Source organism: Gambusia affinis, linkage group LG22 (genome assembly GCF_019740435.1).
Source record: "Gambusia affinis linkage group LG22, SWU_Gaff_1.0, whole genome shotgun sequence".
In the NCBI taxonomy this organism is placed as follows: Eukaryota; Metazoa; Chordata; class Actinopteri; order Cyprinodontiformes; family Poeciliidae; genus Gambusia; species Gambusia affinis.
The window spans coordinates 14,817,947-14,829,955 of NC_057889.1; the positions used below are offsets into that span (position 1 = coordinate 14,817,947).

Below are 12,009 nucleotides of genomic sequence, written 5' to 3' on the forward strand. Positions count from 1 at the left end.
ACAGAGAGACAGAAAAAAGCGGGAAAGAAGGAGGGAAAGGAGAACGACGGCGCATCGGGACGGACGAGTTGATTGGACGCATGCTGCTATTGTTAAGTCAGAGAAACAGAGCCCAGTGGCCTCGGGGTTTCCATCTCATTAACACCTGCGAGGTGGTGGAAAAAGTTTCAGGGTGAGGTAATAGGATTTGGGGGTCGAAGCAAAAGATCGGACTGGCATTGCTTTATAGCTGGACCCGACGAAACGCATTCAATAACCCACAATGCTAAGGCTAATTGAATTAAAGATAATTAAAACCTAACTGTGATTGCGCTGGGAAACGCTTATTTGGTGTCACTTCAAAATAATGAGCACGATCCGGTGACTTTCATTCACCATTAGCCAGAGAATTTGGCCAAAAACACAGAAATTTAGTTGACTGAAAACAATTAGCACGTCCAGGCTTTCATTTCTAAATTATTGCTCTTTCTTCTCTCCACCCGTTTTGCAGATCTTTCAGCCCATTCTTCTTGGCAAAACAGATTAGGACCAATCAGATTGGATGGAAAAACGTTTAGGAGGAGGAATGCTCAAACAGGATTGTCTTGGGCTTTGACTGGGCCACTCTAAATATGAATATGCTTTTGATGTGAAATCATTCAGCTGAACTCATGGCTGAGTTCAGTTCAATGAACTCAGCTGAACTCAACTTCCAGCATCTAGTGATGCTGGAAGGTGAACCTCCACTCCGGTTCTGATGGGGTTTTTTTGTTTGTTTGTTTTTTTTGGGGGGGGGGGTTCCCAAATTTACCCTATATTTTTCACACAGTTGCCACCGCTGTTTGGTTTTGCAGATTTTGTTGTTTTGTTTGGGTTTTTTTTTTGTTTGTTTGTTTGTTTGTTTGTTTGTTCGTTTGTTTGTTTGTTTGTTTGTTTGTTTGTTTGTTTGTTTGTTTGTTGATGTTTTTGCCACACATAGTGTTTTGTGCGTAATCTGAAAAATTCAAGATTTCCCTCATCTGATTCAAGACGTTTAAATAAGCCTGATTTTTTTTTCTTTTTTTTCCTAAAATCTATTAAAAGGGTTTTATGATGTTTCTTTCCCGTCTTCTAATCTTCACCTACAATTAGTTTATGTGATTTTCTCTCCAAACAATAAACTTTGAGCCCCTTTGAGTCGACACTTTATAGCAACACACTCAGTGAATGGAGTTACAAAAAAAGAGAGAGAGAGAGTTTCAGTGGACAGGAATCTTGATATCTCGCAACAAATTCTTAACTTAACACAGCATGATGCTGTCACCACCAGGTTGGGTACAGGTCAAAACTTTAGCTATCTCTTTTTTTCTTTTCTTTTTTTTTTTTTTTTTTTTGACCAAAATGTAGTCCCTGCATTTAAGTTGACCAGAAAACCATCAGTTTGCTACCTCTCCCGCTTCTCGCTGAAAGTGTACGTGGGGTGCTCGCTGCTTCTGAAACACGGGGGCCTCTTGTCTGGTGTCACTGCAGCGCCGTCTGGCGGCCGCTGGCTTGAATCGTGACAGAGTGATTCTAGTTTCCCGGCGGATGAGACAAATGTTGTCCCCGACTTGCAGGGCCTCCAGTGTGTGTGTGTGTGTGTGTGTGTGTGTGTGTGTGCGTGTGTGCGGGAACTGAAAGCGTGGGTTTACCCCCACCATTCCACGGAAACAAAAGACACGGTGCGGGGAAACGGCCCACTCAGTTGCACGTTCTCACAAGGAGTGTCAAGTTTAACAGGCATCTGGAGTGACAGCCATCCAGGCTGCGCTGGGCACTCCCCCCTCCCCCCAACATCACTCTTCTCCTCTCCTCACTCCCCACCTCAGTGTTTCTGAAGCTCAGAGTTGACGGGAGGTAATCCCCTCCATGTGAGTGGGCGGTGCTGGTACCGGAGGCGTGTTTTTTTTTTCTTCTATTATTCAAATGCTGCTGTACCTATAAAAAGAGGTCCTGCCTGCGTCAGATTGTTTTCTCCAATGGCTAAAGGTGACTGAATATTAGTTGCCTCGGTGCCGTCCTATCGGCAAGGGAAGAGATGATGGACGACTCCGGCGGTGTCCAAATGGCGAGGGCGCTGAAACACGCAGCCCTGTGCCTGATGCTGCTGCCCCGGTTCCTGCTGGCCGCCGTCATGCTGTGGCTCCTGGATTTCCTGTGCATCAGGAGAAAAGTGCTGCTGAAAATGGGCGAGCGCCCGGAGAGCCCGGACGACCCGCCGGTGTGCGTCTCCGACTCCAACAAGATGTTTACCTGGGAGTCCCTCAGGGCCGTGTGGCACGGCCAGAAGCTGGACTTTCTCAAATCGGCGCACCTCGGGGAGGCTGCCCCCAACACCGAGGTGGTGCTGGTCCAGGAGCGGCGGCAGGTCCGGATCCTGGACTGCACGAAAGGGAAGAGACCGCTCGTCCTCAACTTTGGCAGCTGCTCCTGACCGCCGTTCATGACGCGCCTGGCGGCATTCCAGCGCGTCGTCAGGCAGTACGCGGACATCGCGGACTTCTTAGTTGTGTACATCGAGGAGGCGCACCCGTCGGACGGCTGGGTGAGCTCCGACGCGCCTTATCAGATCCCCAAGCACCGCTGCCTGGAGGACCGGCTGAGAGCCGCGCAGCTGATGTTCACCGAGGTGCCAGAGAGCAACGTGGTGGTGGACAACATGGACAACTCGTCCAACGCCGCTTACGGAGCCTACTTTGAGAGACTTTACATCGTGATGGATGAGCGGGTGGTGTACCAGGGTGGGAGGGGTCCGGAGGGCTACCGGATCTCGGAACTGAAGAACTGGCTGGAGCAATACAGAAAAGAGGTGATGGACCCCCGGACGGCGGTGCTGTGTGTGTAGCCGAACCTGCCCTGCTGCTCTGCCCTCCGCTTTAGTGTCCAAACCCACAGTGCAAAATATCCAGATGCTGCTATCAGACGTTCACACATGGCACATTATATATGAATATTATATATATATATATATTGTTTCTCTTGCATTAAGATGTTCAGGACTGACAGATAGAGGTTCAGTTTAAGTTGACACCTTTAGCCTATAGATTGTAGGCTGTTAAACTGTGTTGTCATGACTTTAAATTGATTCCTCATAGCGATTTTATTTTTGTTTTGTTTTGTTTTGTTTTTTTGTATGGAAAAAGTATTTGAATCAATTGAAGCTGGGTTCAGTTGGTGACCACTATTTTTCTATTGTGCGTGCGTGTGTGTGAGGGTGTGTGTGCGTGTGGGTGTGTGTGTGTGTGTGTGTAGGTGTAGGTGTGCGTGCGCGCGTGTGTGTGTGTGTGTGTGTGAAGGAGCGTGCATTCAGCTTAATATCTCACTCTGGCGTCTGTGTGACGTTCGGTTTTTAAAAGGCGCATCCAGAAAACCGACACTGATGTTTCTGACACTGGAAGCAGAGCAATATTAGCTGGATGCTCGCTCCCTCTGTGGTTCACTGCCAAACGGTGTGATGTTGAAAACGATGTGACTGAAAAATATGTTGTTTTTACAAAAAAAATTAAAATAATTATAATAATAAAATAAAACTCAGATCAGATGAAAGGTGGGGAGACACCTTAAAGTTATTTATTTTGTTTTTTCTTTATATATATATATAAGTGTGTTGCATTAAATGAGCGTATTGTTCTTTAACTGGACCACTAAAAACCTAGAAAGGTTTTAATCCGAACTAGCGTTATCAAACGTGTGGTCCGTGTGCCTTTTGTGGTCTTATGGGTGATTTTTGTGCGGCCCACACACACAATTGAAGATTTAGTTTTAGTTTTATTTTATTAATCTTGTTTTTCATTAATGCCTGTCTTTTGGGGGGGAAGGGGGGAGGGGGGGCGGGGAATATGTAGAAAGAAACAAATCTTCCTAAATGAAAAATATTAAGTACAACAAAAAGTGTTAATTTTTTAATGGATTTCCCCTCTTCCCCTCTTCTAATATAATGATAAATAGGGCCTCAATTATCGAGGTATTTTTTTATTCAGATACAGACTTGGGTGCATTTATTCAATAAATCGTACAAACTACGGCAAGAAAGAGTGACGCATGTTTCATTCTTGTTATGAATGGGCTCAATAATTTTTTCTGAAGCAAAAAAAAAAAAAAAAAAACCTCCTCTCTGATGTCTACGTAACATCTTTATTATCATTTCAGGAAAATTACGCAACTTGATGCATTTCATTTAAGCATAACCAGGAACAGTGAAAACACAATCCAATTCTAAAATTGTAAATATAATAACTTACATTTTTGTGTCCTGCAGCTATTTGAACGTGTTTAGGGTCGGGCTGATGCTGCGGGGTCAGAAAGGAAAACAATTATTTTTTTGGTGTTTGGAGACAGCATGTTTGACCAGAAAGCCTAATCTAAACCACAAACTGAGCTCACTATTCTCAGGGTGAGGCCTGGTGACAGTCAAAAGAAAGGAGAACAGACTTTTCCTGTTTTATTCAACAATTTCCTGTTGGATCTGAAAACAAAGCATTCCCACATCATCAGGGTGCCAGCACCGTGTCTCGCTGTAGGAATTGTGTGTTCAAGCTTGATGTCCAGCCTAAGTTTTATCCCCCACTTGTTGTTTCACCCCTGACCAGAGCATCTTTCCTCACGTAATTGTTGCATCTAAGACAAATAGTTGACAGATTCTTCCACCTGAGAAGGAGGAGCTGATACAAAACGAGGGGTTTTGTATCAAACTGATGCGAGTGACATGAACCACTCATATGTCACTCCTATCAGTTTCACTATGTTTGAACTTGCCTGCTTTCAATTCAATAACATGTTTTGCACGCGAGGAGAGAGACGATTGCGTAAACGAATCGTCAGAAACGCGAAATGAGGGTTAAATTGTATCCACACGCGAAACAAAGGATCTACACCTGATCATCTTTTCTCCAAGAGCCGTCATGGACAAATCTTGTACTTGAAACTGAAATGCAATTTGCAGAAAAGCTCAAACTCAGAGGGGAGTCATGTCCCACAGCTTTGTAGCGTTTAATCAAACATGCATTTTTATATTAACGTTGCAATTTATTTATTTTTTATTCTCTAGGAATAACAAAACAAACAAAAAACAAAAAAGCAAATGCTGTTCAGGGGATGTCTTGCAGCCTCTTTAATCAGTCCATCTTCTTCGCTTTTCTTTTCATCCCCACAAGTGTGTTTTCGGCTGCGTACAAACACACCCTGACAAATGCAATTTGGATTAGAGAGCAATGTGAATGCTGTTGATCCCATGTGGCCCGACTTGCTACTGTGTGGTTATAATTTGCCCAGTTTTTCGCCTGCGTGTTGGCCCCAGAGGATCAACGTGGCATGCGGCGAACGGGGCCAAGCTGAGAGCGTGGGGAGCCGACGCGCTCCCTCCGATGGTCTGTTTTCTGACAGAAAAAAAGCTGCGTGTCTGTGTGAATTTCACATTTTAGCCGAGCTGCAGCTCTTCTGAAGCGATGGAGTGATTAAAGAAGGTCAATCAAATCAGCAACGTCTGACAAATCAGAAGAAGCAAACAGGCCGTCGGTATCTGCCATCGAGCTGCTAATAGGTCGCCTAAGGAGGTCAAGGGATTAAGGATTACAAATAGTTTCAACATTGCTTTCTTGTTTAGCAACAGTAAGTATATCATCATAGTTACTGTCTTTCATAAAGTAAACAAAAATAAGAAAAACAACACATGATTCTGGAGAACTTTGTGTTCCTAAGGAGATTAGATTTGCTTCATCTGGTCAAGAGGCCAATGGACAAACTCTGCTGTTCTGTTCTACTGAGTAACAAGCATAGTGGAACCAACAGCGGAAGAATTATTAAGGGACATTACTGACAGATACAACAGCGTACAATACAGTGGTAAAAATGTACCTTTTATTGTGTGTTTTATTTTTGACTCATATTTTAGCAGATATTTGTGAAGTGAAAGAAAAGATACACAGAATTTACACGTTTTTGTTTGGGTTTGTTTGTTTGTTTCAACACACCAGCAAAATCCCATCATCTCAGCTCGGTGTTGTAAGTAATAATTAGTACTGAATTGTCTCACCTGGTTAAATAAATATCATTTAAATTCTCCACTTCAGCAAGTCCTGGTTAACCGACAGGTTAAATAAATACAATTAAAATTCTCCACTTCAACAAATACTGGTTAGCTAATAGGTGCAACTAATAAATGTGTGGCAATAATGGAAGGAAACCCAGAGGCGCTTTTCCACTGGCAAGTCGAGCTCTAACCGGTTAATGTGCGGTTCGGTTTTTGCCCCAGGTAATATTATCTGGAGCTTTTCCATCAAACGGTTTGTTCCTCGCTAACGTGGGTGGGACGTGAGCGCGCAGCTGCGGTCAGTTCTCCGGTGACGCAACGCTCAGCCACGGAGAACCTCGAGGTTCTGGTTCTGATGGACTCAAACCCTGGTATTTAATTTTGTCTTATAGAAATTTATTGCTGACCAAAAGATAACGATAGAGATCAGCTGATTATTTCGCTTTGCATATAATTACAATGTGGCATTTTATTGTTATTATTATTATTATTATTTATTTTTTTTATGTGCAACCTTTGTGATTTAGGAAATGCGATAAAAAATATAAACCAATAGACATGCCTGGACTTTATTTATTTATTTATTTAAATCCAATGGAAAATAAAATTTACATAAGCCGTCGGCAGGAAACTAACTGCAGCTCCGTTAGAAAGCTGACCACAGCGGCACCGTTTCTCTTCTTTATTGCTAACAAAAGCCCCCGGCATTTGTTCCTGGCGCCGCTAGTGACGTTGTTTGTCGTTTTCAGGGAGGTAAATTGTGAGCCAATCAACGATTGCAGTCAGCTGTCAATAAAATCGCTTAGATGCCTTACCGTCCTCGATGCTGCTAGTACTACCCCGGAAGTAGTTACGAAAATCTGAGAATCGCCGGACTAGAGCTGTGCTGAATTTACTCATGGAAAATTAATCTGGCCTGTTCGGTTAGAGGCGGTCTAGTGGGAATGTACCATAACAGGTTCCAGAAGACCTGAGAACTTCACCAGCCAGCAGAACAGCTATGCTAAACACCCAGGCAGAGCAACCATGGAATGGTTCAAATAAAGGTATAGTCACAATTTACAATGGCTTAGTCAAAGTCTTGGGATGAAGCAAAATAAGAATTTGTGCCAAGATTTAAACATTTTGCCAGACGATCTGAAAATCTGGGAGATTATCGTCAATCCGACGATCTGATAATTGTCAGACAATTGCCAGATCGTCAGATTGATTATTGTCAGATTTTATTTACATTATGTATATTTGTATTTGACAAAAAAAAAGTTTTCTGTTCAGTTGATTCTATGAAAGATATTTGTACCAACTACTTTCATTTACTGTAGAGCAAAATAGGCTTTGGATTTATAATAACTGAATCCATGGGAAATGTTTAGGGGAAGTTCAAATTTTACATACGACCACCAAAAGTGTTCTATGTAATATTTTGCTATTTTTCAATATTGCAAAGTTGTGGTCAAAACAATCCTGGAGAACAATGGTGACTTGCCAGTTGCCCAGCAAATAGTTATTGTATCCCTCCTCAGGAAAGGTAAATCACAACAGGACATTCCTGAAGAAGGCGCTAACTTTTAGCAGGCATATTAATTGAAAGTTGAGTGGATGAAAAAAAGTGTAATAGAAAAGAACGTATAGGTAACAGACTTTAAGGAGATCATGACGCAAATCCAATTTAACAGTGGTTAAACGGGCGTTGTGGTTTGAGTCCAAGATCATCACTGAAGCTGGTCAAAGCTCTGCTGACAACCTGTCTGCTTGTGACCAGATGTTGGCGCCATCGTCGTCATCCAGGAACGAAGAATCTTTAAACAGTGTGAGCGCTGCAGAAGCTTGACAGGATCTATTACTCTAAACCAGGTTATGTAAGCGTGGTTTCCCTGACTGCGCTTCAGCAGAAACGTGTGAGTCACTAAATGTGACTGATGTGTGTCTGCAGCGCCCCACATGTCAGAAATATCAGTCTGCCTCTGACAATGCAAACAGACAACTTACTTTTTTATTATCTCTTAAATTCCATTTTTGTGGAGAAAATTCAACCCAGAGGGAAAACATCTATCTATCTATCTATCTATCTATCTATCTATCTATCTATCTATCTATCTATCTATCTATCTATCTATCTATCTATCTATCTATCTATCTATCTATCTATCTATCTATCTATCTATCTATCTATCTATCTATCTATCTAAATGGTTATGAATAAAGAACAATCCAGTGTTTTCCTGATAACCTTTTAACAGATTTGTATAAAAAAATATTATTAATTGGATTAATAGGTACAGACTAGCGACCCTTTATCGTAAGTTCGCCTCACTATCTTCTGTAGGACTTTGTTCTTTTTTATTTTACAAAAAAAGAGACCACAGAGTCAACTGTGGTTAATCACAATTAATTTGTGATTTAAATTAATCACAAATTAATTGTGATTAGTTTCACTACACCAGTTGTTCCCAGGTTTTACTTTCCTACTTTCTTACTTTACTTTACTGTCAGTGCTCTAAGAAATCACTTGTATAGGACCTGTCTGACAACTTGAAGTAGGTTAAAAGATCTCAAAAACTCATCATGCCTCAATATAAGGGGATCCAGTACCAGATGAGAACCTGAGACTTGAGGAAAGAGGCATCGGCTGCAATGAACCATATGGTGAGACATCATCTAGAAACTGAGACAACCTGGAACAAAAGTGAACCTTCTCAGGATTGACAGAGCTACCAAATGTACTCCAAGAGGACATGAATGACTCATCCAGAATGTCACAAAAAGCCCAGAAGAACATCTAAAACTTTTACCACAGGTAGTCTGTGTTTTTTATGGAACAATAAGGAAGCAAATGTTTTCTCCTGAGACCTGACAACTTGTCCTGCATAACATGCATGCTGCAATCGCAAAACCTTCCGCTCCATGCTAAAGTAGGTAATTTATTTCCAACTCTATAAATTTACTCAGTTTAACTCAAGTCACGATTAGCTAATCACAATCTTTGAAATGCTGAAAATGTATGATCTTATGATCTGTTATTAATCAGTAAAAAAAAGTTCAAAAACAAAAATCCCAATTTGTGCTGTACTAAAAGAGTCTTTTGTGGTTGATATCTCTGTATTTATGATGCCTGATGGAAACCAATTACCCTTTGGGATGTCAATAAAAACTGAACAGAAATAAACTTAATACATAATTAGCGTCTTTTACAGACAGCACAATACAAATCTAAATGATAGAATCAGTAATTTCACAACAGGATTAAAATGTAGATTTTTAGACACCAGATATTGTGACATGTCTGTTTCACTGGAGCCAATTATCACATAATTGTTTTATTAGGACATGTTGTGTAAAATTTGTTTGAGAACTGTAAAACTGTTGTTGTTTCAGGCTTATCTAACAGACAGACGTTTTTTTCCCTTTTTCGTCTTTTCACAGTCATCCACCAGAGCAAAATGTTCTCATTTTATAATCTCTACCCATTCTGATTGTCAAAAAAACCTATCCATATGTAACAAACTGTACTTTTATTTGATATGTTTTATTTCTTTCCTTTATTTTTCTAATCCTTTCATTCCATATCTTTCTGTATAACATTATGGTCAGCATTGTTGCTGTCTCAACGTGCTTTGTAAAAAAATCTGACATGACATGATACGATACGATACGACACAATACGATACGATATGATCTGGGGCATCAAAACAACATGCATTGCAAAGAGTTCACTAGATATTCTTTGCATCACACTCAAGTGTCTTTTAATTTTAACAGCACTTTCCCAAATTCAAAGTGTCTCCGATGATTCTGGAGGCTTTCCCCCCAAAGTCTTGAATAAATAAAGACCTTCCTCTCTCCTAATATGGCATTCGCAACAGTTACACTTTCTGCCAAAAGCTGAAGGTACTAGACCATTCTCAGAAATTGTGAAGGTGCTCAAGTTTTCTGATAGTAAAATAAATGAGATAAATTTTGATCTGCAAGAAACGGAAGCACAAAACTCACAATTTCCTAATCATAACCAAGCCAAATTACAATGAAAAATAATTGACAAAAGCATCCAAACCGATATGTTTTGGTGCGTTTGCAGCGGAGGTAACGACTGTCCTGTTTTCTGCTAATTTACATGACGCATAGCTCCAAGTTAACACAGAATGTGGAATTGCTCAGTGCATATTTCTGTGGTCACTGAAGCACTTTCATCCACTTACCCTCAACCAGTTGCTGTTTAGGTTGAGATGAACTTTTGACCATTTACTTTTCCACTTGTTGTATAAATTTCCTTTAATGCCTTTCAAAAGTATTCAGACCCCTTCAAACATTTCCAAACTTTGTCGCAACACAATCATAAATGTCATTGTATTACATGAGGCTTTTATGTAAGAGACCAACAAGTAGTGCAAAGTTGCAGGAGAAAGGTTACAAGATATTATAACTTGTTAAAGGAAATCAATCAATCAATCAATCAATCAATCAAATTTTATTTGTATAGCACATTTCAGCAGCAGGGCATCTCAAACACAGAAACACAAAGTCATGAAACAGAATCAATCAAAACATTACATTAAGCCAAGTGCCATCATTAATTTTAATTGATTACATTTCAAATACAACTCTAAACGGGTGGAAAGCAACCCCACAGCATAATGCTGTCTCCACCATGCTTCCCTGTTTCATCGGACAACTACGATAAACTATCAACAATCAAAACCTTTTTTCCCAAAGCTAGGTCAAGAGAACCAAATGCTGGTTTCGGATTTTTTTTTGTTTGTTTGTTTTTTCCATGTCTGCAGCTACACCTTGAAAGACCTCTACCTCAGATCTTCACCAACCGTTCTGCTAACCCGATGGATTAGTGACACTTGATGAACTCCTATAGATAGCTACTGTGACATCAGCTCTGTGACCCACTTGCAGGACGCGCTCCGGGAGGACAGCTTCTGAAATGAAAACTTCCTATGCTGTATGTCTCTGACAAATCTGGCTTTTATTTATTTATTTATAGCTTTTTGTGTCCATTTCAGAAATTTATTTCTTCTTCATTCCCAGACTCAGAGGCACCAAACAGAATTTGCAAGAATGTCCTAACTTAGAGATTTAACGTTTTATAAAAACGGCCGCTGGACCCAGTGAGGGCAAGCAGGTATAGAGAACGGATGGACGTTTTGTAAAACCTAATTTGATTTAAACCAGTCAATGGATCCCCTGTTCCGACCTGCACACAGAAGATGTTTAATTTCGGTGAGCTTGCCTTCTCGTTCAAGTTATCGGTTGCTAAATAGAACATAAAACTGTCTTATCACAAAAAAAATAATAATTACTTTTTATTTCAGGGCTCAGGGAAGTTGAGCCCTGAAATAAAAGATTATGACAGGATGCAGAAGCTATGATTACTTATTTATATATATCTATATATATATATATAGATATATATAGATAGATAGATATATATATATATAGAATACAACATGTACCCGCTTCACGGTGCTCTAAAGAGCTGGATTCAGCTGTCGTTCAAATAAAATATGAATTGAATCACATTAACTGAATGAAACTGTGAACTGCAGCCTCTGTAATCGTCAGTCACCGGCAGCAAAGGGGCATTTAAATATATCCAAAGCTTTTGCACAATCTCTATTAAGTATGGAATTAAGTATTATCAAGTATGGGAGCAAATTGGCTCATCATAAGACGCTGATTAAGAATGAGATGATATTATCCAGTCACTGACGTGACCCCGCCTCTTCCCTCCTGGTTATTCAGACAAAAGAAGGAGCCTATTGTCCGTGAAAAACAGATCGCCTTAAAGCAGTCCTCACAACTCCGCCTCAGGCAAGGAAAAACTTTGTAGAGCTGAGAAAAATATTCCTATGTCATAATCATGATACTATTTAAGACAAGGTACCGCTTGGCAGGACATTAGATGCCTTGTTAAAATTGTATTTCTTTATCTGGCCAATCCCATGACTTTCCATTTCGCTCTGAGCAGTTCAAGTCAT

At 40.5% G+C, this 12,009-nt stretch overlaps 1 protein-coding gene across 1 annotated transcript; it reads left to right on the plus strand.

Moving 5' to 3' along the window:
* The first annotated feature begins 887 nt into the window (after positions 1-887).
* LOC122825480 (thyroxine 5-deiodinase-like) lies at positions 888-3,190 on the plus strand. The gene has a single exon (XM_044106908.1). The coding sequence runs from the start codon at positions 2,036-2,038 to the stop codon at positions 2,840-2,842; it is 807 nt and encodes a 268-aa protein (XP_043962843.1). The 5' UTR covers positions 888-2,035; the 3' UTR covers positions 2,843-3,190.
* Positions 3,191-12,009: the final 8,819 nt, after the last annotated feature.